The sequence below is a fragment of the Delphinus delphis genome, chromosome 1, assembly GCF_949987515.2.
Source record: "Delphinus delphis chromosome 1, mDelDel1.2, whole genome shotgun sequence".
NCBI classification, from domain to species: domain Eukaryota; kingdom Metazoa; phylum Chordata; class Mammalia; order Artiodactyla; family Delphinidae; genus Delphinus; species Delphinus delphis.
The window spans coordinates 103,411,156-103,438,756 of record NC_082683.1 but is presented as its reverse complement, the minus strand read 5'-3'; the positions used below and the strand labels follow the sequence as shown (position 1 = coordinate 103,438,756).

Genomic DNA, 27,601 nt, shown 5'->3' with positions numbered 1-27,601 from the left:
TTGGTCAAAGGAACAAACTTCAGGCTATAATATAAATACTAAAGTTGTACAGCTTGGTGATTATAATCAATAACACTATTACATACTTGAAGGTTGTTAAGAGAGTAGATCTGAAGTGTTCTCTCTATAAAGAAGAGTAGTTATTTGAGGTGATAGATGCGTTAACTGACCTTATTGTGGTAATCATTTCACAATACATACATATATCAAATGACCATGTTGTACACCTTAAACATGGTCATTTGATATATGTATATATTGTGAAATGGTTACCACAATAATTACACAATGTTATATGTCAGTTATGCCTCAGTAAAGCTGAGGGGAAAAGTACAGCATCAAAGTCAAGAGAGGCTGTTATTTATTCTGTCCTGTTAGGACCCCATGCTGCATAGTTTTCATCTTATTTTTGTTATTACTTTTTAAGAGTGATAAACTGGGATATACCTAAAAGAAAATGATTAGCATAGTAGACATTGTGGAAACCATATTATTTGAAGGAATAGTTTAAAGAGCTAGGATTAGCATAGAGAAAAGAAGATTTGAGGGAAATATGACTTGTTTGAGTGAATTAGGCCAAGATGTGTTTCAAGATATCCCACCTTCTGGATATATCTGATTCACCTGAGGTACCATTTAGTTTATTGCTTTATCCCTTGTATTTCCTCTAAACTGGAAGTTATATCTAATGGAATCAAGTTTGGCTAAAATATTTCATAGGTGATGTTGTGTTGTGTACTTAATATTGTCTCATATTAGAAGATACATGAAATCTGATTGACCTGTTAGTGGACCGTTATTAAGAGGCGCTCCAGATTAGAGTGATGACAGTTTGATCCTTCCATTTGTACAGTTATATTTTATCCTTTGGGGCTGAAAGGTAATCAATAAGATGGTGTTTAGGCTCTATGAGTATCTAGTTCCTCATTGTACATTCACATAATGGTTTTAGCAACAATTTATAGTCCTAAATTATAGTTTGGGTGGAAATAAAATTCTACGTTAGAAATTATTTTCCAGATTTTTGAAGGCATTGCTCCATTGTTTTCTATTTTCATTATTGCTCTTGAAAAATCTCATGTTATTACTCCTGATTCTTCATATGTTACTGGTTTCTTTTCTGGAAACTTTATGATCTCATCTTTATTTCTGATGTTTTTTAATTGAAATTTAAGTGATTTAAATAATTTAAGTGATGTGGCTTGGTCTGGTTTGGTTATTCCATGGGCTCTTTGAGTCTAGAAACTCATATCTTTCCATTATGGGAAATTTCTTGTTTTTTTTTTTTAATAATTTCCTTCCCTCTGTATTCTCTGTTCTGTCTTTGAAGAAACTTAATTGGATGCTGTACCTCCCATTTCATCCTCCAGGTTTTATATCTGTTACCTCTTATTTTCCATCTGTTTATTTTCTGGAAGGTTTCCTCAACTTTAGCTTTAACCCATCTATGGAACTTTTTATTTCTGCTGTCATATTTTTCACTTGGCTATAACAATTAGATAAGTGCTTTTTCCTCTTCTCTGAATATTCTGTTTTTCATAACATTCTGGTTATGTTTCAGACATACTATGTCTTCTCTCACCTCTCTGAGAGTATTAATTATAGTGTTGGGAGTTTTTTGGCTTGTTTTTTAAGTTTCCTTCCCTAAATTGCCTATTTTTTTTTAGCATTTGTGCCCCCCACACACACCCCATTTCTGAGAGGCTTTCCTCACTTCCTGGTGATCCTCGAGTGTTAGCATATTCAAGGGAGAGGAATTGAGAAGGTACTGGGAAGCTCTGTGTGCATGGGCTTGGTGGATCTTGAAGCAGATGATGAGCAGGAGCCCTGCTGTTTCATTGGGAGAACATCCCTCATTTATCAGAATCTGTAGGTCCTTTGGTTTGAGCCTCTTAGTCTCCTGGAAGGGAATCTTTCAGGGGTATAATCATGGATGTCTGTTTTGGAAGCCAGTTAGGAGCAGAGATCTAGAGCCATTACTGTTGAGTATAACAGTTTAATCAAATCCCCTCTTTTCAGCTGTGCCTGGGGTTCTTAGAGTCCAGAAGCTCTAGTGCAGCATCTCCCAAGAATAAGCCTTCCTGTTGCTGTGGTGGTAAAGGAATCATCGCCTTGCTGTGCTGGCGGGGGGAGGGGTTGTTGCAGATTTGAATGTTTTTATGCAAACTTTTAACTCAGCCTCCTCTTTTTAGTCCCACTTCACATCATAGCCTTCAGAAGTTCTTAGGACCTCCAATTTCTGAGCCTTTTTAGTGTTCTGTAGTAATAACAACAACAATAATAGCTAATGCATGAATGCACTTTGCATATATTAACTCATTTAATCCTGTGAAGTAAGTACTACTAGTATCCCCCTTATATAGGAAATTGAGGCATGGAGAGGCCAAGCGCTTGTCCAAAGGGTCACAGCAGGAACATGGTGGATTCAGGATTTGAATCAAAGCAGTCTGTCTTCAATCCAACACTGCCTTTCAGAACAGACCAGCTTGCTTCATGTTGGTCACCCCATTTCTGCAAGCAGTTATGTTTCTCTGCTTTGCTAAATCAGTTGCTTGTAGTCCACTGACTGTATTCCTTCCAAAATTTTAATGATGCTTTTCTGCTTCATGTTCTCTCCCATCCTCTTTGTCTCTCTTTTTATACCTGTTGTATTGCTTTTTTGGGATCAGAAACAAATGTTTGTATTCAAGCCATATTTTTAACTGGAATTTCTCAAAGTTCGTAATACTTTCTCTGTTTCATGCATTGTTCTGTTAGTTTGCTGGGGTTTTTTTTTCCTAACAGCTCCATGACTTATATATTCTCCCTTGTTCCCAGGTTGCCGGACAGGTGAAGCAAAATTGACAAAAGGATTTAATCTAGCTGCCCGGTTCATCATTCACACAGTGGGACCTAAGTACAAAAGCCGCTATCGCACAGCCGCTGAGAGTTCCCTATACAGCTGTTACAGAAACGTACTTCAGCTGGCAAAGTATGGCTAACTCAGTTCCTAGACATAGCATGCCATACACTGGTAAAGGCCCTGGTTTTAAAATGAAACCTAGCTATGAAAGTCAAATTTTGAGGGACTTAAATAATTTAAGAGGACCCTGAAGATAGAATTAATAATCTTCTCAAACGTGGCAGGGTAAGAGGAATACATTTGGGTGACTTGAGAATTTAACCCATTCCCATTTTACTTAGTTCCCATTTTACTCGGAATGTATTTCCCCCAAATGGTGCAGTTAAATTATTTATTAATATAATTTTTACATAGTGCAGTTGGGTTAAATATTACAGTAGATTCATTGAAGGTACAGGGAAGGAGAAGTTAAGCTGCCTTTTTTATTATTTATTATGAATGCTTAGAGTATAGTTTTTGTGTTTTCTGTTTGATTGCAGAGAGCAGTCCATGTCTTCTGTTGGATTCTGTGTCATCAATTCTGCAAAACGAGGTTACCCTTTAGAGGATGCAACACACATAGCACTTCGTAAGTAAGGTTGGGGGTACTGTACATAAATTAAATTTAAAAAAAGTTTTTTATCACTAGTTAAATAGTTGCAGCCAAAGAAGATTTGTTGATTAACTGATTGTGGCACTCTGGTGGGAAGTTTGTGTTGACAAGTTGCAGAGCTCTCAGTTTACTTTCTAGGTTTGACATTTTTATCCATTTGAATAAAGGCTTAGAAAATTTGCCTATTAAGTTTGAAAATTACACCACTGAGAAGTATGGCCAGTGCATTGGGTATTTGAATCATAATTCAGAATAATCTTAGCAGGCAGCAACAACGAAGTCAAAACAGATTTTGTAATATCAGATTGATACAGCACTATCCGTTTAAGCAGTAGCTTTCACGTGTGCTATTTGAATATAAAACCCTGCATTTAGATTTTAAAAAGACTGGGCTCAATCATTATGAGCCAGAATGTTGTATATGTAATATAAAAATATGATGCTTAGCTCGAGGGAGTCCCTGATCTCATTGTATTGTATACAGCTTCAGACCACACCTAGAATTTTGCATCTAGTTCTGGCTGTCATATCTCATGAGACTGACAAACTGCAGGGCAAACAGTTTGAAACATTAGTGGTGTTTCTCCTAAAGAAGAACATGCTTTTAGCATATATGGTGCCCAAATATATGGAGTCGTCTCATGTGGACTTATTCCATGCTGTATTTTTAGAGCAATAGTTCTATTAGTTAACTATTATGACTTCTTTGGAATTCATCATAAACTACACTGAGCATCTGATGAAACAAAGCTGTGGACCCTTTTCCCAGAGGAATGCACATTCAGAGGGAATTTACATGCTATTTCAGGAAGTTCACAGATCCTTGTAAAGATTGTAAATAAGATCTCCAACTGTAGAAGACAGGTCTAAGACCAAGTGACAAGGAAGATTTGTTCCCCTTTGAGATAGGACTATCTGAAATAGAAAGGTGGTTTTTTAAAAATTTATTTATTTTATTATTTATTTTTGGCTGCGTTGGGTCTTCGTTGCTGCACGCAAACTTTCTGTAGTTGCAGCAAGCAAGGGCCACTCCTCGTTGTGGTGCATAGGCTTCTTATTATGGTGGCTTCTCTTGCTGCAGAGCATGGGTTTCAGGTGCGCAGGCTTCAGTAGTTGTGGCACGCAGGCTCAGTTGTTGTGACTCGCAGGCTCTAGAGCGCAGGCTCAGCAGTTGTGGCACATGGGCTTAGTTGCTCCGCGGCATGTGGGATCTTCCTGGACCAGGGCTCGAACCCGTGTCCCCTGCATTGGCAGGTGGATTCTTAACCACTGCGCCACCAGAGATGTCCCAGAGATCTTTTCATCTCTGTATTTCTAACACTTTCATATGTCAGGAATGCTTTACATATGGTCCTTGCTGAAGAAATATGTATTAAAAAAGGGATAAAAGAAATTCCATTTCACTTCTTCAACAGCCTTGTGTTTTAGGTAGTGTAGTGTTTTAGGTATTTGTTTTACAAATAAAGAGGCTCAGAAATTTATCATTTTCTTAGGGTTATGCAGACTTGGAACATATATACAGGCCTTCTGACTCCCAAGTCTAGTAACCTATGTGTTGTACTAGATAATTCATTATGCTTGAGTTAGGACTGCTTTGGTGGGAAACTACTGTTACAGCTAGCCTGCATGTATTCTGAATGGTGCCTTACCAAAGCAAAGTTCCTACCTTTATATAATTCTCCTTGGCAAGGCTCTTGGCAGGTCTTAACTTTCTCTGTTTTCGTTTAGCCTGTGCCCCATATCTCATAGCTTGAGATAGGCCTTTTATGTCTCCATTTTTTATTAAAGTAATTATATGGATTAGAATTTAAAGAGACACCATCATTTTGTAGCAAAGGCTCTGAAAAGGTAGTCAAGAAGACTGGTTTTTGGTCCCAGTTCTACCAGTCTAACTCTGGCTCTGTGGCCCTCAGATAAGTCACTTGATACAGTACCACAGAGGAGTCAGCTTTGAGCAGTAATTGTAGTAACAGCAGATAAAGATCAGAAGTAGGTATAAGGCCATAGTTCCTATGAGTCAGGAGTCTGGCTCGGCTGACACTTCTGCTCGGGGTCTCCCATGGCAACAACTTAGGTGTGGGCCGGACAGTTCATCTCTGGAGCTTGGGGGGTACTTCTAAGTTCATGTTGTTATTGGCAGAATTCAGTTTCTTGCAGTTGTGGGACTGGAGGTCCCTGCTTTCTTGCTGCCTGTCAGCCGAGGGCCACTCACAGCGCTTAGAGGCCACCTGAAGTTCCCTGCTACGTGACCCTTTCCCAACAGGGCAGCCCACTTCCTCTAGGGCAGCAGGAGAACCTCTTCTTCCATCAGCCAGCCAGTGCCTCACACCATGTAACTCAACCACAGGAGTGACATTTTTCACTTCTGCTGGGTCCTGCCACATTCAAGGGCAGGAGATTCAACCAGGTTGTGACTCTTTGGATGTCATCTTAGAATTCTGCCTGTCACAGGGTAGAAAGCCAGCCCACTCTTCCTACCTTGAAATTGTCAACCAGAAACCCAGCATGTGCTTTTGTAAATGGTCCCTCAATTAAATTCTCCTCAAATTACAAAGAAAAAAAGTAGGTATAAGGGACTTTGATGAAGCAATTTCTAGAAATTTAATTAGCACAAAGGAAATGTAAAGCTTTAAGATAAGCAGGTTAACTTGTATGTTATAAGACCTGCTTGACTTATTACACCTTAAATCTAATAGCAGAACTATAACATCTCGTTAAAAAATACACACACACACAAACAGTTGTGCCCTTTGCTCACATACTTTCTAAGCATCTGGGAAATAAATGGCTTTTAGGCTTTTGTAGCATATATGGGCCAAGAACAAATCTGAGGCTGTAACTCTTAAGTCCTTAGTTCCAAAAACTTTCTTACTTATTAAACTATTATTGAAATTTATTTCATTTGAAATCTAAGTAATATCTTCATGATAGATATACTAAGTTATTTATCTTTTTTTTCTTAGTTCATGTGCAGTTCAGTTCTTCTCCAGAAGAAACTTAAAGAAACATCTACATTTAGATACATTTATCATGTTATTTATTCATTCAACAGAACTCTGAGTGACTACTATATGCTAGGTCCTATGCTGTATAGAAGAGGATACAGTGGTGAGAAAAAAGGCAATGGTGGTGTTCTTATTGTGTTTTCAGTTTGGAAATTTTAATGTCACACATGTCATTCTCACCAGTTACAGAGTTTTTACTACAAGTTAGGCACATGGCATCCTAGTTGGTTGCAAAGAATAGTGCACAGTACCAAAACCTTATAGCCATGATATCACTTTTTTTTTTTTCTCCTTTTTGCAGAATTACTTTTCTGAGTGAACTGTGCTGCTGAGGGAATTCAGCTTGGTTACTAGTTGGCATCGTACATTGTCTTCCAAAGGAAATGCCCCAGTTATACGCTGGGAAACTATTTTGTGTAAACATTAAAACTTGGTGTCAAAGTAAATAAGATGGAAGAAAATCGGTTTTTTTTTTATTTCATTTTTTAAAAATTATTAAAGCAGAATAGAGGGAGAAATGAAAAAATTTGTCACCTGACAGAAAGAGAATTAGGAAGATTTGTTCAGTCCTTCAACAAATGGGTCTTCTCTGTTTAGGCTCTCAAGACACAGTAGTGAACAAGGCAAGCAATAGGTTGATAATCAGAGTCATAAAATGTTCATTCAGTTACTACTTTTGAATGATTGCTTGCCATATTCCTAAGGTGTACTAGGCCCTAGTAATATATATATTTTATTTTAAAGATTTTTTTTTTTTTAATGTGGACCATTTTTAAAGTCCTCATCGAATTTGTTACAGTATTGCTTCTGTTTTATGTTTTGGTTTTTTGGCCCTGAGGCATGTGGGATCCTAGCTCCCCGACCAGAGATCAAACCTGCACTGCGTTGGAAGGCAACATTCTAACCACTGGACCGCGAGGGCAGTCCCAAGGCCCTAGCAGTATTAATGTTAAGTTTACTTGGCCTTCAGAAAGCTCACAGTCTAGATATAAAATGCTATGCAAAGTTCACAAATAGAGGGCTGTTTAAAAGATTACAGGAGGAGCACACAGAAGGATGGAGTTCTATACAAAGGAGATGGCTTTTGACTGGGCCATGAAAAATGAGTAGGAGTTCACTAAGAGAGGGTCATGGTGGATGAAAGGTATTCTAGTCAAAGGCAACCATGCAGGCAGAGGTAGGGTAAGTGGCATATTCGAAGTACAGCAAAGAAGCCAATGGCTAAAGCATAAGATAGGTGGGAAAAATAGCTGGAAATAGGACTAAAGGGCAGGGGTGGAGGGGTGGTTAATTGTCAGGGTGTGGAGAGCCATGCCATGGGGACTTTGGATCTTAACATATAAGCAGTGCACAGCCATCAGAAATAGTAAGGAAGGTAACATAAGATAACTCAGGCAACAGTGAATACGTAGGCTTGGAAAGAGAAACAAGAGAACAGTTGAAAACTTATTGCCAACGTCTTTGTTATCATTGAGAGCCTGAGAGCAGCTGGAAGAGAAAAGGAATGGCTGTTAAAAATATTAGCAATAGAATTTAAAACACATGATAACACATTGAAAATGCAGGATGAAGGAAGAAGTGTCAGAAGAATTCAGGATTCTAGCTTAGGTGAGTGGTTGGTTGTTGCTGTGTAACTGAAATACGGAGTACAGGTAAAGGAGCAGGTGTTGAGGAGAGATGGAAGTCAGATTTGGACCTGTTGGGATCAGGTTTGGACATGCTGAGTTTGAGGTCTCAGTTATCTGGGCAGATATGCCCAGCAGGCTGTAGGAAATTTCAGGTCTTTTGTTCAGAAAACAGAGTATAAAGATTTGGGAGCCATCAGCATGTGGAGTATTATCTAACAATCAAATTAGTGAGCTCAAGAAAATATATATACCAAGAAAATTAAAAATATGGAGGACAGAACTTGGAGAGGACAATATTTTTAAAAGGTGGGATGTGGGCATCTAGAGAGAGATTGCAGGTAAATTAGGGACTGAGAAAAGGCCACTAGGTCTCATTATTAAGAAGTTTATAGGGCTTCCCTGGTGACGCAGTGGTTGAGAGTCCGCCTGCCGATGCAGGGGACACAGGTTCGTGCCCTGGTCCGGGAAGATCCCACATGCCGCGGAGCGGCTGGGCCCGTGAGCCATGGCCGCTAGGCCTGCGCGTCCAGAGCCTGTGCTCCGCAACGGGAGAGGCCACAACAGCGAGAGGCCCGCGTACCGCAAAAAAAAAAGAAGTTTATAGAGAAAGGATAAGATAGAAATTAAGAAAAAATAATTCAGTTTTGGTTCAATAGGATATTGACAGGGATAAAGAGCTGAGGAGGACTTCTCATACTGTAACTGATTAATGGAAAGACACTTGTGCTAGACCATTCTGGTCAGAGAGAGAGGCCCCAGAGAATAAAAGGAATATACTGGATAAGGGAGAATTGTCTGGAGTCAGCATCTTCTATCGCCAGGCACTATTTACTGGCAATAAAGCAGTAAATAAAATAAAGCTCTTGCTGTTGTGGCGCTTTCGTCTAATGGATGGGGCAGGGAGGGTGGGGAGGATATACAATAAACGGGAAACCACGAAATGTCCAGAATTGTTGCTCTGTAGGAAAGCAAATCAGGGAAGAGTTTTTAAATAAGGTGATCTGGGGAGGCTTTACTGATAAGGTGTCACTGAGCACAGACCTGAATGACACGAGGAGTGATCCCTTACAGAAATAAAACTTTGAAGGGTTTGATTTTTCTTCACAATTAATTTCTTATTTATTGAATTAATCTTTCTATTCTTTTCCTTAGGCACGGTAAGGAGATTCCTCGAAATTCACGGAGAGACTATTGAAAAAGTAGTATTTGCTGTCTCTGAACTTGAAGAGGTATTTTGCTAATTATCTTGCATTGTTTAAATCTTATTTTCACTTGGAAGTGTTTGCCGCTGTCTCTTCATTATCTGTTAACTGAATTGCCAGCAGGGAAATCCTAATTATCTGTGCACATGTTCGGTAGTGGGGCTTACCATCATTTGTTGAAAAAGACTATACTGGAGACTAAAAACAAGTCAAGAGGAGCATCTTATCCATGTTTTTCACTGGTAAACTGTTATCACGCAGTAAAATCTTATAAGGTGGAGTTGTTCTGATTTACTCACTATATTAGCTCTCAAGACAGCTCAAGGCATCGCCTTATGACCTAAGCACTGGGTGCCTGGGCAGCATAACTGGAAAACCACCACTGCTGGAAAAGCCGTGTTATCTCTGTGACCTGGAAACAGGTGACAGCCTAGCCTAGTGGCTAGTATTGAGTAAGTTGTGAGGTTTATGGTTTGTTATGTGTGGTTAGGTTTAGTATGTTTCAATTTAATTTAGAGCCATTTTAGGAAATGAGTTCTTTTTTAAATCTTATTAAGCTTTATTTAGCTTTAGTGTGCTCTGTCCCATTCAGCTTGTATTACTTCTGAGTTTTGTGTCTTTGGGCAAGTTTTGTGTCCTCTCTGTGCTTTGATAAAAAATGAATACTAACAGTACTTATATCAGGAATTTTGTGATAAATGAACTAATACATGTGAAATAGCCATTCAAAGTATATGTAGGTACATATATGAGATATAAACCATTTTGAATTTGCTGAAGTAAGACACATTTACCATGTTTGCTATCTCTTCTTGTTTCACCTGGTTTACCTATTCATTCATTCTCTCAGTGACCTATTATTGAATTCTAGGATATATCAGGTTTACTCCACTGGGTTTTGGGAATACACCAGTGGATGAGTCATGGTCGTTGTCCTCAAGGAACCCGCTGTCTGTTGGTGGGGACAGACAAGTCAGATAAGTTATGGTCATTGTGGTAAGGGCATTAATGGAGGTATGGGAAGGACAGGAGCACACAGCTCCAGCCTGGCATGGGGTTAGGAAATGCTTTCCATAGATGGTGATCTGTAAGTTGAAATCATTGTAAAAGGTAACTAAAATTTTCCAAAGGAAGGGCAAATAACAGTAGTCATACAAGCATAAGCACAGGCATATAAGTAAGAAATAGCAGAAAGGGTGTAGTGTATTGCGTAAAATGTGAGGCTAGGAGTGGCAAAAATGAAAGTTAGGCAGGTGCAAGATCACTCAAGGCGAGCTCCAAGCAGACAAATGATGTGGTCTAACTTCTATATTAGCTATATGGAGGATGATTTTGAAGGAGAAAGACAAGTGACAAGAAGAGATAATAAGCAGTTGTAATATTCCAAGTGAGAAATGGTCAGGCCTGAACAAGGGCACTGGAAGTGTTGAAATTTAAAAAAATATTAAACAAATTCAACTGGAGTTGGAGGTCACAAGTATGTAGGGGAAAAGAGAGAGGGAAGTTAAGGATGACTCCTAGGTTTCTGGCTTGGATGACTGGATAATGATGCCACCAGTGAGATAGCAGGTAGAAAGGGGGGAAAGTTTCAGAGAGGAGAAGGGATTGAAGACACGTTCTATTTTGAACATGTTGAATCCTAGGGGGTCAGTGTATTCAACTGATGATCAGCAGGCCATTGTGCTTGTCAGTCTGAAGCTGAGGAGTGAAGTCTGGGCTAGAGATTTGACCATGTCATAGAATAGGTTACCAAGTAAGGGACCAAGATAAGATACCCTGTTCTCAGGGAGTTTGTAGACTAATAGTTAGATAGCCAGATAAACAAAGACCACCCTGAAGTGTGGCAAGTGCTGTGCTGGGAGTGTACATCACAGTGCTGTGGCAGTCTATCAGGGCACCTAAGCCAGACCCAGGGGAACAGAGACAAATTCTTCACCTGCAGTATACCTGAAAAAAATAGTCATTAACGTTTATCATCTAGGTCCAAAGGACTTTTTTTTAAAAAGTTGTTTTAAGAATAATTTATTGAATAATAAAGGGATAATAAAAAACAATTTGATAAGGTATTTCAGTAAGAATTGAAATGTAACCAACCTTTTATATCAAGTAAATTTTGTTGCACAAACATCGTAAAAGATGAAAGAATACTGTCACATCTTTCTAGTAAAATGTTCTTATCACAAAATCCTGTATGATCAAGTTCTTCCTATAGTGACTCACTGAATGAGAATGCCATATTTCTACTTTGCCCATAGAAATATGTTGTTGACTCATAGGTTCTTGAATTTGAGAAGATTAATCTAGGATATTGTCATCTGAAGACTCATCTAGGATATTGTCATCTGAAGACTCAGTGTCTGAGATTCACTTCATATGATCAATCTTAACCTCATCTTTAAATGAAGTGCTGCTGTCTGTGTCTTTACATTCACCTTTGATTCCTTTAATAATTCTGAAACGTCATCTTTGTTCAGTTGTCTTCTCTTTGCTATTTTGGGCTGAAAATGAAAAAGTCTGAATTCTCAAATCTTTCCAATGAAAGTTAAAAACAGATTACAGACTACACATAAGAATAGAGATGAAAAAATTCTTAACAAAATATTAGCCAACTGAATCCAGCAACATATAAAAGGATTATGTAATATAACATCACCAAGTGGAATTTATCCCAGGAATGTTAGCTATGTTTTTGTATGTAAAAAAATCCTAAGACATCCACAAAAAAGCTATTAGAAGTAATGGAGCTCAGCAGGGTTACAGGACATAAGATCAATATAAAAAATAGTGTTTCTACACACTAGCAAAGAATAATCCAAAAATGAAATTAAGAAAACAGTTGCATTTGCAGTAACATTAAGAAGAATCAAATATTTAAGACTAAACTTAACAAAAGAAGTGTAAGGCTTGTACATTGAAAACTGCAAAATATATTTGAAGAAAAATTTTAAAGACCTTAATAAATAGAAAGATATCCTGTTTATGGATTGGAAGACAATATTGTTAAGATGGCAGTATTCCCCAAATTGTTCTACAGATTCAGCAAAATCCCTATCAAAATCTCAACTGAGTTTTTTGTAGAAATTGACAGGTTGATTCTGAATTTCACATGGATGTGCAAGGGACCCAGGATAGTCAAAACAACCTTGGAAAAAAAGAACAAAGTTGAAGGATTCACACTTAACTTATTTTGAAACTTACTCCAAGCACAGTAAGAAAGACTATGTTGTACTGACATAAGAATAAACATATAGATCAGTGTAATAGAATTTTGACATGGCTGCCAAGACAATTCAATGAAGAAAGAATAAATAGTCTTATAAACAAATGGTATTGGAGCAACTGGTTATCCACATGCAAAAGAATGAAGTTGAACCCCTACTTCACCCATATAAAGGAAATTAGCTCTAAATGTATCTAGGGACTAAGTATGAGACCTAAGACTATAAAACTGTTAGAAGAAAACAGGTATAAATCTTCATGACCTTGGCTTAGGCTGTGGTTTCCTAGATATGATGTGATGTCAAAGACACAAGCATCCAAAATAAAAATAGGTAAATTGGTCACTCTTATAATTCAACAGTAAAAAGACAAATCACCGAATTTTAAAATGGACGAAAGTTGGTATTTACCCAAAGGAGTTGAAAATTTATGTCCTCACAAAAAACTACAAAGGATGTTTATAGCAACTTTAATAATATTTGCCAAAACTTGTAAGCACCAATATGTTGGTAGGTGAATGGGTAAATAAACTGTAATACATCCAGACAATGGAATATTATTCAACACTAAGAAGAAATGAACTATCAAGCTATAAAAAGATATGGAGGGGCCTTAAGTGCATATTACTAAGTGAAAGAAGCCTATCTGGGACTTCCCTGGTGGTGCAGTGGTTAAGAATCCACCTGCCAATGCAGGGGACACGGGTTCGAGCCCTGGTCTGGGAAGATCCCACATGCCGCGGAGCAACTAAGCCCGTGTGCCACAACTACTGAAGCCCGCGCACCTAGAGCCCACATGCCACAATTACTGAAGCCTGCGTGCCAAGAAGCCCGTGCTCCACAACAAGAGAAACCACTGCAACGAGAAGCCCACACACTGCAACAAAGAGTAGTCCCCGCTCGCCACAACTAGAGGAAGCCCGCGTGTAGCAACAAAGACCCAATGCAGCCAAAAATAAATAAATAAATAAATTTATTTAAAAAAAAAAAAAAGATGCCTATCTGAAAAGGCTGCATACTGTATGATTCCAACCATCTGATGTTCCAGAAAAGGCAAAACTACCAAGACAGTAAAAAGGTCAGTGGTTGCCGGAGGATGGGGGAGGGATGAATAGAGCACAGAGGATTTTTAGGGCAGTGAAAATACTCTTTATGGTACTATAATGATGGATACAAGTCATTATACATTTGTGCAAACCTGTAGAATGTACAGCACCAAGAGTGAACCCTAATATAAACTATGGGTGATTAGACGTGTCAGTGTAGGTTCATCAGTTATAACAAATGTACCACTCTGGTGGGGGTTGGTGATAATGAGGGAGACTGTATGTGTGAGGGCTGAAGGGATATGGGAAATCTCTCTACCTTCTTCCCAATTTTGTTGTGAGCCTTAAACTGCTATGAAAAAAATAAAATCTTAAAAAATGGGCAAAAGTTTTGAATAGACAAGCACATGGGAAGATGTTCTATAACATTAACCAATAAGGGAATATAAATCAAAATCACAGTGAGGTACCACTTCACACTCACTAGTGTGACTTTAATTACAAAGACAGACAATAACAAGAGTTAGGATGTGGAGAAATTGGAGCCCTCATACGTAGCTAGTGAGAATGTAAAATTGTGCAGCTGCTTTGGAAAACAGCCTGGCAGTTCCTAAAAAAGTTAGAAAGAAATTCCAGTCTTAGGTATATGCAGAATAGAATTGAAAACATATGTCCACACAAAAACTTGTACACAAATATTCATATCAGCATTATTCATAGCAGCCAAAATGTGGAAACAACCTAAATGTCTGACTTACTGATAGATGGACAAACAAAATATGGTATATACATACAATGGAATATTAACCTGTAAAAAGAATGAAGTACTGATATATCCTGTAGCATGGGTGAACCTTAGAAACATTATGCTAGGTGAAGAAAGCCAGACACAAGAACCATATACTGTATTCCATTTTAATGAAATGTCTGGAATAGGTAAATCTATACAGACAGAAATGTTAGTGGTTGTCAGGGGCTTGGGGAGGGAGGGATGGAGAATGACCCAGCTAATGAGCTTAGATTTTCTATTTGAGATGATGAAATGTTCTGGAATTAGATAGTGGTGATGATTACACAACTTCGTGAATATACTAAAAACCAGTGAATCGTATACTTTAAAACGTGAATTTTATGGTACGTGAATTATATCTGTTTTTTAAAAAGGCTGCAAAGATGTTGTGTCTAGTCTTTTTTTTTAATTGAGTACAGTTGACTTACAATCCAGTCTTCTTATGTACCTCATATAATATACTTATTTACATGAAAGATGATGAAGTATTGCAGGTGACATAATGGGAAAACTGACAGATAATGATTTCTCTGCCCTTCTAGGCAATTCCATCGTTCTTTTGGTTTCTTATTATTCTATTGTAGTCTTTTCTGGTATAGTTGGGGATAATTGATGAATAATGATAAAATAATTCTAGGATGATGAAAAAGCAAAATGCTTCAAGATATAGGAAAAATAAGAGCACTAAGTATCTATAATGTATCATGGATTTAGGAATGAGTCCAATGGACCAAACCATATGGAAATTATAAGATAGAATGAGTTTTATTCTCTTTTTTTAAGTGAGATATATCTTTATTCTTTGAGAAATCTCTAAGAAAGAATGGAAGTCATGAAATAGCAATCCTTCACAAAGAGTTAGAACTGTTAAAAAAAAAATCTCAAAAACTAAACGTGGGTCCAGTGGACCCTGATGGCACACTGAGGATTAGGGAAGTGGTGTCTGAGCTGAATCTTGAAAGACAAATATCACTAGTGAGGTGAAGGAGGGGCTGGGGACAGGGGTCACAGAACTTTTCATTCCGGGTTCAGTGACCTGGAACTGCCAGGATGGGAATCATGCTCAACTTGAGTGACTAACAAACCCTGATCCTTAACACAAGAACTGATTGAGGGTCCCAGGCAGCGTACAGTCTGAGCTTAGAAGTGGTGTGGCCTTTCTCCGTGATGAAGGCTGTCTTCACGGTGTAAGGAACAACACTAAGCACTGCTGGTGCCTGCTTCGTTACTTCGTTAGTTTTCACACAATGTTTGGCTTTTCTCACACAGGCTACTTACCGAAAGCTGCTACCTCTGTACTTCCCAAGGTCATTAAAGGAGGAGAGTTGCTCATTGCCATACCTACCTGCAGATATTGGAAACGCAGAAGGGGAGCCTGTGGTACCCGAACGGCAGATAAGAATAAGTGAAAAACCTGGTGCCCCGGAGGGTGAGTTCTCCTTTTCTTACTTTCCCTCCTAAGGAAGCAAAGGCTCTGGTAAACATCAGCCACCGAAGAAGTAGGAAGTTCAGCCTGACCCTTGGGAGGCTATTAGTGGGACACTAAGATCAAGACCAACTTAGGCGTTTTTAGAGTCTTATTCTTGTTGAGGTTTACTCTTTAAATGTAAAAAATATATATATGTATTATATTTATATTTATATTTATATTATATATATATATATATATATATATATATATATATATATATATATATATAAAATGTCAAGTCTGTGTTAGGCAGTAGAGATTCAGAGGTGGATATGACAACATTTTTACCCTCACGAAGTTTATAGTTTCATGCAGGACACTGTTGAGGAAGCAGTCAAGTATATTATCATCTAAAATTTTCAACTGTGTCCTCTGAAAGCCATACCTAACATTAAATACTGAAACAAGAATGCTGTTTTGTTTTGTTTCTTTAGGTTACATACCCCTGTAGATTGAAGTGATAGTAGAGCAGGGTAGGATGGGAGCTCCTCTGACGCTGTTCTGTATGACAGCTTGTACTGATCTTCTTGGATACGTGTTATTGGAGACATGCCTCACAAGCTTCATGGCTGGAACTTGATCTCAAAATTCAGCAGTTTAAGAATTACTGTGAGATTCCTGCTGTGAACACTTTTAAATGAGCATCAAGTTAAAATCTATAGAAGGCTACTCATCTCTTTTTTATCACCAGTATTTTTATCAGAAAATGTCTGTGAACCAAGCTTTCCTGGAGGGGTACTCATGTACTTTTAGGGAGCCACCAATAGAGTACAGCCTTGAAATGTGCCCAGCATCATTTGGAAATCCTCATAATTGTGACTACCACAATAGAATATAATTTTTCTTAAATGCGTAAAATGTGTTTTATATGACAAGGGGTAATAAAAAGCAAAATCGGACAGTCATTAGCCAAAAGGTTCCCTTCTGTCCCCCATCCTCAAAGACTGCTTGATTTGCATCCATATCTCAGAAAATATTGTTACCTCATAGGCTCTAGTGTTCATAACTATTTTCAGTTAGAATATAGAATCTGTTAAAATAGATGTAAAATCAGCCTTACCTGAGGGATTGAGAGAAGATTCATTTATGGGTATTTTTTTTAATAAAGGCACACTCGGCCCTTGCCTGTCACAGTTTGAGGAGCAGAGGTATAGATGTGAGGAGGTCCCAGCTGAACGGCCTCTGGTGGTGGCATTGCCTTGGGAAGCTCCCCTGCCATGGTCCAAGGATTTTGTTTGTTTGCTTTTCTTTCTTTAAAAAAGAATTTTTTTAAAACAGATCTAGTGAGGCAGTGGGGAACACATTAAGAGATGATCCATTCCCAAGGGACTGGCTGCTAGTCAAATGTAAAATGATCATATGGATAAATCAGAAAGGTAACATTAATTTGTAGTGAGAACTGTAACTCGTATGTACCAGAATGATTATGTAGGCATGACCAGTGTAGAAAATCAGACCACTAGTCAAAACATATCTTAGTGAATACGGATCACACCCTGAAATCCTGTTCCATCCATCTTCCTTCAGGGGTTCCCTGACAAAAGGACTGAAGATTATGTACCAGCCAGTCAAGTGCTCCCTTCTTAAACAATGCTGGATAAATGACCCCAAACACTTTTTCTTTCTATTTCTCTTTGGTTAGGTGTTGTGCTACAGTTCATCTTTAAACCCACATACAGTATAATTGCTTCTATCTTTTTGTTTATTATTACGTTCTACTCTTCTCTTCCTAAGGTTACACCTAGGTCCCCTTGATTTGATTTCATGTGTTCCTAAAACTTCCATCCCACATGGACAGGTGGTTTCTTTCATTATTTCAGTTCTTCAAACGCCTGAATCTGATTTCAGTTTCATTCTCAAAAAATAACCTTAACCCTGTTTTTTTGAGTTTCTGTGCACTCATCCCTATAGCAGCATTCACAATCTGTTTGTAGCATTTACTGTCAAGTTTTGCCATCTCTATTGATAGTATTTTTGTTGCAGACAACCAAGAAGAGGAGGATGAAGGCTTGGGAGTTGATCTCTCTTTCATTGGCTCTCATGCTTTTGCTCGAATGGAAGGAGATATTGATAAGCAAAGAAGACTGATCCTTCAAGGACAGTTATCAGAGGCAGCCCTGCAGAAGCAGCATCAAAGAAAGTAAGGCAAACCCCTTTGGACTGACAGACACATAAGGACATGAGAAACAAGAAAGGGCCTACCTCTGCTAAATGATCTACACGTAACATGGTCTCATCATTTATTCTTCATGACAATCCACTAAGAAAGATATGTCCCCACTTTGTAGATGCAGAAATTCAAAGTTAATATCAGTGGACACTGTTAGTATGTGATGAAGTCAGTGTTCAGATGCATCTCTGATTTCAGAGCTCCTACTCTTTCTACTGCGATTGTAGTGTCTTTGGGTGAGATTATATTCTAAAAGCAGAAAATAGGGGAAGGGAAAAATCAAGTCACAAAGTTTTTACTTAACATTACTATATTTATAATTAAAGCATAATCTATGGTTGTATTAACGTTAAAAGAGCTTTATTTCCCCCTGATTTATCCCAGGGACCTTATAAAGCCATTCCATTTCTTTCAGGTGTTTTCTAAAGCAATTCTGAATAACTCCTTTTTGAAACATAAAGAAAAGCAGCTTTTGTACTTCTGGGTAAGCTTGTCCAAGGATTAACAAACAGTCCTTGGAAAGCTAGCTGCTTTTCAAAAAATGTTAAAGGAAAGGAAAAATCGTACACCATAATTGATTAATATTCATTATCTTATAGGGTTAGTTGAGGGGATAATATCTCATAGGGTTGTTGTGAGTGTTAAATAAGATAATGTAATGAGCTTAGCACAGTACCTGGTACTTAGCAAGCTCTTAAAATTGGTCACTGCTGTTCTCTTCAATACTGAGCAAATTATGGTCTATTTTACCTTTGAGCTTTGGTACTTGCCATCCCTTTTGACTGGAATACTCTCATTCTTCAATTCCTGCTCATTCTCCAGGTTTCAGCTCAGAAGTGATTGCCTCTAGAAACTTATCTCCCTGGAGATAAGTTGGAATAGACAGAATAGAAGTCTGGAATCAATGCCTCCTCTGTATGCTTTTTTTTTTCCTTTTTTTTTACATCCTATACTTAACCAAAGGATAGCCTAGCACTTATCACACAATACTGTAATGACGTGTGGTTGTTGTTAGTCTCCATGTATAAAGTGGGAGTCAGACTAGACGATCTCCGGAGTCCCTTATAGAATTAGAATTTTGTTTTTCCTGAGTTCCTGGTCTTCATTTTATTCTCCCTTTTTTTAAAAAAATTAATTTATTTATTAATTTTTGGCTGCATTGGGTCTTTGTTGCTGCACACGGGCGTTTCTCTAGTTGCAGCAAGCGGGGGCTACTCTTCGTTGCAATGCACAGGCTTCTCATTGCAGTGGTTTCTCTTGCTGCAGAGCACAGGCTCTAGGCATGTAGGCTTCAGTAGTTGTGTCACACGGGCTCAGTAGTTGTGGCTCACGGGCTCTAGAACGCAGGCTCAGTAGTTGTGGTGCACGGGCTTAATTGCTCTGTGGCACGTGGGAATCTTCCCAGACCAGGGCTCGAACCCATGTCCCCTGCATTGGCAGGTGGGTTTTTAACCACTGCACCACCAGGGAAGTCCAGATCTCCTTTTATTTTCATGAACAAAAGCTAATTAGTCACTAGGGGGCACCAACGAACAGCTTTTCTAAAGGCAAGCACAATCGAACGACAGTTTCAGTGGTTTCTAAACTTGGCCATGTGTACGAATCATCTGGCAAACATTTTTCTTTAAATACAGTGACTGGGCTTTCCCTCACATGACTGGGATTTGGCCTCTATGTATATTTTAAAACTTTTTCACATCATGATTCATGTACAACTAGATTTGGGTACCTGTTTTTTAGACTAGGGCAGTGGTTCTCAAACTGTTTGGTCTCAGGTCCCCTTTGCATGCTTAAAAATTATTGAGGACCCCAAAGAGCTTTTGTTTTTACCTGGCTTATACCCACTAATATTTATCATATGATAAATTATTTGTTAATTCATTTAAAAATAACCCATTATGTTTTTATGAAAAATAACTATTTTTTAAGTTAGTGAGAAATGCAGTGTTTTACGTTTTTGCAGATATTTTAATGTTTGACTTAATAGAAGATAGCTGGATTCTCATATCAGCATTCAAACTGTTGCAATACTTTGTTTTGGGTGAAGTATATGAAGAAAATTTGACCTCATTAAAATACGTAGTTGGAAAAAGGTGTATTTTAATAGCCTTTTCAAATAGTTGGGGATATTCTTTGATAGTACACCATAACTCAATAAATGGTAGTTTCATAATGTTGTAATATGGAATCTCAAACCATATTTATGAATTTTTGTATTGTTATATTAAAATGTGTTGTTTTATCCTGCACTTTGAGTAGATTTTATAATAGGAATTTAGAGCATGAATTTACAACATGATGTGTTGGTCTTTTGGAAAATACTGACTCACGTAATTATTCAGTTGTTCCAAATATTGACACATTACATTACACAATATCAAAAACTTATATTTGATAATATCACCACTGATCTCATCAGAAAAGTCCTTAAGTATTAGAAACTGTTAGCTTCTGGTGGTGGATACAAATTTTCTAACATTATATCTGTATTTTAAAGCTTGAATTTTATCAGTGGTAACAAATACTGTTGGTTTTTTTTTCTTGAAATGGCAGGGTCACTTTATTCATTTTTGACAAAACGTCTGCCAAATACTCATGTTAAATAACCACAGTTTGTCTGCCAGTCATTAGTTGAAGACAAATGGTGTTCCATGAAATAAAGCAACTGGTTCAGCTTGCAAGTCAAACAACTAGATCTTTTCTTCAGGACAGCCTCATGCTTTGGTCTGCAGAAATGCTTTGTGTGTTCTTCCCATTTTGTGACACATTAATATTAAAAAGATGTATTTCCAAGGGTTAATGAATAAAATTAATAATTTTTTCTTCCTCATCAAAGACATTCTTAAATGAAACTGACTTTTTTTTTCCTGTATTTTGGCAATTAAGAACACAACGACTACTAGTACAATCTGGTGCTTCCACCTGAATTCATGCTAAAGCAGCAGTAGTTTTATCCAACAGTTGCTTTTGCACCATCAGTGCAGATGTCAACACAGTGAAAAAACAAATGTTTTGGTGTTATTATGAAAATAGTTTTGACCTTGTAAAACCCCTTGAAAAAGTATTGGGACTATGCACCACACTTTGAGAACCACTGGTCTGTGGTCTCTCAGCAGTACATTATAGTTGAAAGGAGTTTTGGTAATTATCTGATACAGTTTTCTGAAATGTAGTGTAAAGTGTATAAGCATTAGAATTACCAGGGGTGCTTGCTAAAAATTCATAGGCCCCACACCAAACTTCCTGAATCAGAACCTCTGTGGGAAGGCCTCAGGAATCATCCTTCTAAGGTTTCTTAGATGATTTCTTAGATGATTTTGTACCTGATCTGGTCTGATCCCTCTAATTTACAGAAGGGTGAATTGATCACCAAGAGTGATTTGACCAGAGTTACAGCTAATTGAAGATGAGCCTTCAAGATGGCTACTGCAGCTCATCTCCCTTCTCTACCACCATCTCCAGGCACCTACACAGACCAGCTTCAGAGAAGCTGGGAAAGGACCAGACACATTTTGTTTTCATATACAGAGAACTGCTTTGTTACCACCTTTCTCAAATCAGTTGCCCTATTCTCTTCTCTCTCTTTTCCCTCTCTCTGTCTCTCTCTGTCTCTGTCTCTGTCTGTCTGTCTGTCTGTCTGTCTCTCTCTCTCTCTCTGTCTCTCACACACACACACACACACACACACACACACACACACACACACACCTTTTTAATTTTTGCATGAGTGATACAGATAAAGTGGCATTTGTTTTTGTCTGGACTGGATATTTGCCTGTCTGTATTGCTCTCTTTAATGAGATTTGTTTCACTTAATAATGACTAGTTCAAACCAGTTTAAAATGAATCTGTATTTACTGAGTCCATGCTTTCTGGAAAGGGATCATCAGCAAAGGGGTAGGTTCTAGGAAGGAATATGAATACAGCATGTAAAGCATTGTCCTTCTTTTTGGTAGAAGGCCATGATCTTGAGATTCAAGTTAGTCACATAGTTCACAGTTTCCAGTCAGTTCAGGAAACATTGGATATTTACTCTGTACAAGATAATATTCTAGAACTGAAATATACAGATAAAGTAGTCTCTCTAGTCTAGAAATTCATGAGTGAGCCACACTACCCTCACATGTCATGGTGTGTTCTGTGTGGCGCTGAGGTTGTTGTGCACATCCAATTAGCACATAGCTACAGGCTTGGGGAAGAGCACAGCCTATGGTTCCCAGAGCTTGAACCAAGAAACAAAGGCGTGGTACCCCTGCCACTCACTTCCCTTGAGTGATAAGTTACATCTGAATCAAAAGATTTTCAGATTTCCTATTCATGTGCCCCATGTCTGTGATAATTAAAGATGAGGTCTTGTCAGCAGCTCAGAAGTGTAACCCAGGAAACCTAGACCCTTTCAGGGAGCCCATGAGGGCAAAACTCTTCTTATAATCTTACTAAGACTTATTTGCTCTTTTCATTCTCATTCTTGTAGTGTTCAATAGAGTTTTCCAGAGAGTGCTTAATGTGTGATATTGCAGTAGGTTAAATACAGAAGCAGATGTAAGAATCTAGCATAAATTAAAGAGATTTGCAAAAATGTAAGAGTGTAACTCTTCTCCCTAGATATAGCTTATTTAAAAATAAAAAGTTATTTGTGTTCACGTAATAGGTTTTTATTATTTTTGAATTAATAAATATTTTTTATAAATCTCTCTTTTTATTTCTAAAATGGTAAATATTGGTAGGTGTAACTGACATAAATATGAAAGGGTCCTGAGACTCAAAAGTTTGAGAATTGATGACTAATCGTTTAGGAATTTACTATATAACTGAGCTGTAGGTCATCTGTTTACATACTCTGCCATGGCTACATGTTTAAGACTGTAGTTTAAAATTTTTATTTCTCTTACTCTTTCTAAATCAGGATTTTATTTACACAGGTTGAGTTTGGTTTCTGTTATGTTTGTTGATCAAGTTGAACAAATGATAAATTTTTTAAAATCTCTTAGGAAGTAAGTAGATCTTTAGTTAGAATTATCTTTTTGAAAGCCTTCAATTCTTCCTTCAGTAACAAAACCAACGGTCACATGGATCGGCTGTAGGGTTAGATCATTCCTTTCATAACATTGCCTTGTCTCTGTGTAATAATTCGCTTGAACATCTAAAATAATTAGACATGTTGTCTAGGTCTTGATTAATATTTCCAGGTCTTCCATCCAGTTGTGACACAGTTTGGGCATATCACTCTTAAAATTATTTCGCAAGAACTTTCTTCTTTTTCATTAGTGTTCCTTGGTTGGCTTAAGATCCAGTTGCCTATAACTCTTATGTCATTTCTCACAGTAAAAACTTTATCTCATTCATTATTAAATATTTATTGAGCGCTTACTAACGTGCCAAGCTAGAAACATAATAAAGTGTCACGCAAGGCACATACAGCCCCAGGCCTCATTGAGCCTAGGGTCTTGCAAAGGAGAGAAACGTTAAACTAATTATTGTATGAAAAATGTATTTAAATTACAGGGTGCAATAAGAGTGTATAACAAGGATTTTAACTAAGTCCAGTGTGGGATAGTTGCATCAAGTCAGGAAAAGCTTCTGTTAATTAATTCTATTTTGGACATCTGAGTTCCAGTTTAAAATTTTTTTTTCTTCACAGTTCATTGAATACATAGTTACTGAGTGTCAGGAACTACCCTAGAAATTTGCTAGAAATATAGAGACAACTAAGACATAGTCCCTATCTTGAGGTCCAACAGAGTAGAAGCAAATATTGCAGTGAGTGGGTAAAGCCTTGTGCTGATCTTTGTGATATAAAGAAGGGAGAAGTTAGTTCTATAACAGGCCTGGACCTTGCCTCCACTTCTGCTCACTCCACCCCCAGCCCCCACTCCTACCCATGCCAGTCCCCACCTTAGCATACATACTTGATTGATACAGTATTCAGATGTCTGCTGTATTGCTTATCTCACTGGGTCTTATTACAATGTTAGTTGTCTTTGTAATATGTCTGTCTCATATATTCAACCTCAAACTCTGAAGCCAAGGGCCTTTTATTATTCTTCTCAGGCCTCCAAAATACCTTGAATAATACTCATGTTTATTATTTTATTCAACAAAGATTTGAGTCCTTGCTATGATGCAGGCATTGCATTTATGCAATAAATCTTTGAAAATGAGCTAATGAATACACAGAGAGTATAGAAAATAACAGGTATTTACTGAATTCCTGTTACATGTTCTGTGCCATGACCTGTGGTGCTCATAAGACTTTTAAGACATATTTTTCTGTTTAGTCTTGATGTGTGGAGATGGCTTAATCATAAAACAATTAGAAAGCAGGACAATAGGGGAGTTAGTGTAAATAACCTCGGAAATAGCTCTGTATGAAAATATGGAATAGTACATATGAATAGGGAGAACTACAATAAACACAGATCCTTTCTTGACTTGCAAATTATATCTTAAACTAAAATTAAAAGTTATTGTCTTTGAATTCAATTTGCACAGGTGGGCACGTTTCTAAATTTAAAAACATAGACTATAGAACTATGCAATACTAAGTATTGTTTTCACAAACAATAACAATTTCTGTGAAACTAGCAGGCATATCACTTGTTGATTACAATCCGTATGTAATAGACTTCCTATTAAATATCCTTAGTTGTGTGATTGTACTTCATAGCTGAAAGGTATCCTACATAAACACCGTTTTGCAAATGAGGAAACCGAGGTCCGTAGGGGTGAAACTACTTTACTGAGATTGCATAGAAAGTGATAGCGTGAGGACCCAAGTATCCTCTCTTCTGGTTTAGTTTAGTTTGTTTGTTTGTTTGTTTTCATGTTGTGGGATGTTGCCATATGTGACCTAGATGCTTCAAAGTTGCTTTTCATGCATTTAGGTACCTTGAAAGCTTTTTTCACAATTAAGTAAGTGGCACTTTGAATTTTAAGAAAGTAGGTATGAAATAGTAGAAAAAGTACTGACCTTTCCAGCAAACTGGAGACTTGAGTGAACTTCAAATTCAACTCTACCATTAACTGGTAACTCTAAGATTAATTTGACCTTTTTCAGATCGCTTCCACTCTTTGAGATCTTTACGTTTCTTCCAGTTTCAGTATCCTCTTAGCCAAAGCCAAACTGCCATCTTTATGATCTGGTATATAGAGTATCAGCACAGCTACTTTGATTAGCCAGTCATTAAATAAGCCTGGACTTCCCAGAAAAAATTACCTACTTTCTTTGTGGTCCAACATAACATGTACAACACTTACCTGGTTTTCTTCTGAAAAGTAAACTTCTTGAGGGTCTGACCACGTCTGTTCACTAGAGTATTCTCAATACCTCTTGTGTAGTAAGCACTCAATAAGTCTTTGTTGGATTAGTGAACATCTGTTGTGGAGAACTGCTATTGCTTTAGGCCTTCTTTGCTTTTTTTTTTTTTAGTAGGGGAAGATAATAGTATTTAAAAACAATGTTAGAATACTTGGTATCTTAGCCAATTATATGAGTAGTCTTCATTTGCTCGTAAAGGATTTTTAAAAATCATCTAGTGTGAATACCTTCCTTTCTCAGTAACTCATTTTTTTTTTTTAATCAATAACAGAGTAGAGATTCTGCATGGTGTAACAGCCTCTTTAACTCCTTTCTCAATATAATAAAACATTATTCTTTAAGAACACAGACAGATAAAAACAGGTCTCATTTATAAATTTACAACTATTTATTACAATAATTATATCCTTTATTTCTCTAGTTATAATCGCTGGTTGTGTCAAGCAAGATCTGAGGATCTATCTGATATTGCTTCTCTAAAAGCCTTATACCAAACAGGTGAGCTTAAGGATATGGTAACTTATTCTTTTACTGATTAAGAACCTTACTTAGCATGTTATTAGAGACTTCACTTTTCTCTGATTTTGTCCATTTTATCTCTGAATAGATTTTTTTTGTACAGTGGAAGATAGTTTTTGCTCATCATCAAGATCTTCAAAATAGCATCTCAACCTATAAGATTTTCAGCTAGTAATTCTACATTGGCCAACTTCATTTCTTCTCAGTGTCCTTTTTCCTATCTTTTAATTTTTTTTCTACTTTTACAAGTACCATAATCCTGCTGTACAAAATTCAAACCTTACATAAATAAATAACGGAGACAGTAAAAGTTATCAGATTCCCCCTTTATATTCTTTTCCAGGCAGTACTCGTTAATTTTCAGATTTGAGTTCCATTTAGTTTTTCCTGGATCACTGATGTTATTAAAAGTTGTAGTATGCTTAAACAAAAAGCTATTTATAAAAAAATCTTTACCCTCAACCTTACCTTTGGCTGTCCCTGATTTAAAACCTGTAAGAGGGCTTATCTTAAAAGTAAGGGCAGTCATCAAAACTTCATGAAGCTGGGAAAAAAAAGAAAAGAAAGGTGATGTTTTCCACATACTAAAAGAAATCTGAAGATGAAATCTGAAAAACTTATGTTCCTGGTTTTCAGTCTTTCATATTTGTGTAGAATATTTTTATAAGGTCAGAGCCCAGGACAGATAATATTCTTGGAATAAAGTTTCTGGGTGCTGATTACATTTCCTGTTTGTAGGTGTTGATAACTGTGGTCGCACAGTAATGGTGGTAGTTGGAAGAAACATTCCTGTAACATTAATAGATATGGACAAGGTAAGCCATTAAAAAGCTTTGTTTTATAAATATGTTGATTTAAAAAATAAGTAGGACATGAATTTGGAATCAAGGCTTAGAATATGAGACAGAATTGTGTATCTGTGATAGAGTAGCAGCCCTGATTCTGCAAGTTGGCACATAGCATTTCAGTAAGGGGTTTGGTTTTGCGCTCTGGGAGAAACGGAAATACTGAATTGCCATACTGTGATCTCCAAAAATGCAGCTGCTTTGTTTTGGATATGATGTAACTGGCAAGTTTTTGGTTGGACTCATTCTGTATTATAACTGTACTAATAATCAAATTCTGCTTTTCTTGAAACAAGAAACATTAACTCTTTTATCTCTCTGAAGAGAAGAAGTAGTTAACCCAAGATGTCATAATTTCGTAATCCCTTCTTTTGGAGGTAAAGGACAGAAATAGATGATTCATAGCAGAAGAAATGGTATTACTGGTAAACAAAGTGTTCAACCTGATTAGTAGTAAAAAAAAAAAAAAAAAAGTGAATTAAAATGAGATCTCTTTTTTCACCTTCAAAACTAGCCATTACTTTTACTTTTTTTGGTTTTTTTTTTGATAGATAAGAAGTGATTTATTAGAATAGGACACTTGTGAGGCTTACAGGCGGGTGGGCGAGAAGGTGCTGCACCCCGAGACCTTAGTGGGCTACAGTTTTATAATCAAAGGAAAAGTGGTGAGGGGGAGAAGACCACCTTCTTCCTCATTCTGAGTAGACATCACGCTTCTGTTGTCATTTCCTCCTCCATGTCAGGCGGGGGAGTTTTCTTGTCCCTTCATGGTCCAGCTGGGACTGTCATCAAAATTAGCCATTACTTTTAAATAATAATCATTGTTACCAAAGATGAATTGAAACTGTCAAAGTGGTCACGCCCACTGACCCGTTAATCCCATTTCTGAGAATTT

General features: G+C 37.4%; 1 protein-coding gene across 1 annotated transcript in view; it reads left to right on the top strand.

The window, feature by feature from the left end:
• GDAP2 (ganglioside induced differentiation associated protein 2) overlaps positions 1-27,601 on the top strand; it is a 70,948-nt gene that overhangs the window by 25,253 nt on the left and 18,094 nt on the right. The window contains exons 4-10 of the mRNA XM_060027897.1: positions 2,818-2,971; positions 3,382-3,470; positions 9,280-9,356; positions 15,653-15,812; positions 17,838-17,994; positions 25,764-25,840; positions 26,600-26,676. Coding sequence (XP_059883880.1) covers positions 2,818-2,971; positions 3,382-3,470; positions 9,280-9,356; positions 15,653-15,812; positions 17,838-17,994; positions 25,764-25,840; positions 26,600-26,676 — 791 coding nt within the window. The remainder of the gene's footprint in view (positions 1-2,817; positions 2,972-3,381; positions 3,471-9,279; positions 9,357-15,652; positions 15,813-17,837; positions 17,995-25,763; positions 25,841-26,599; positions 26,677-27,601) is intronic.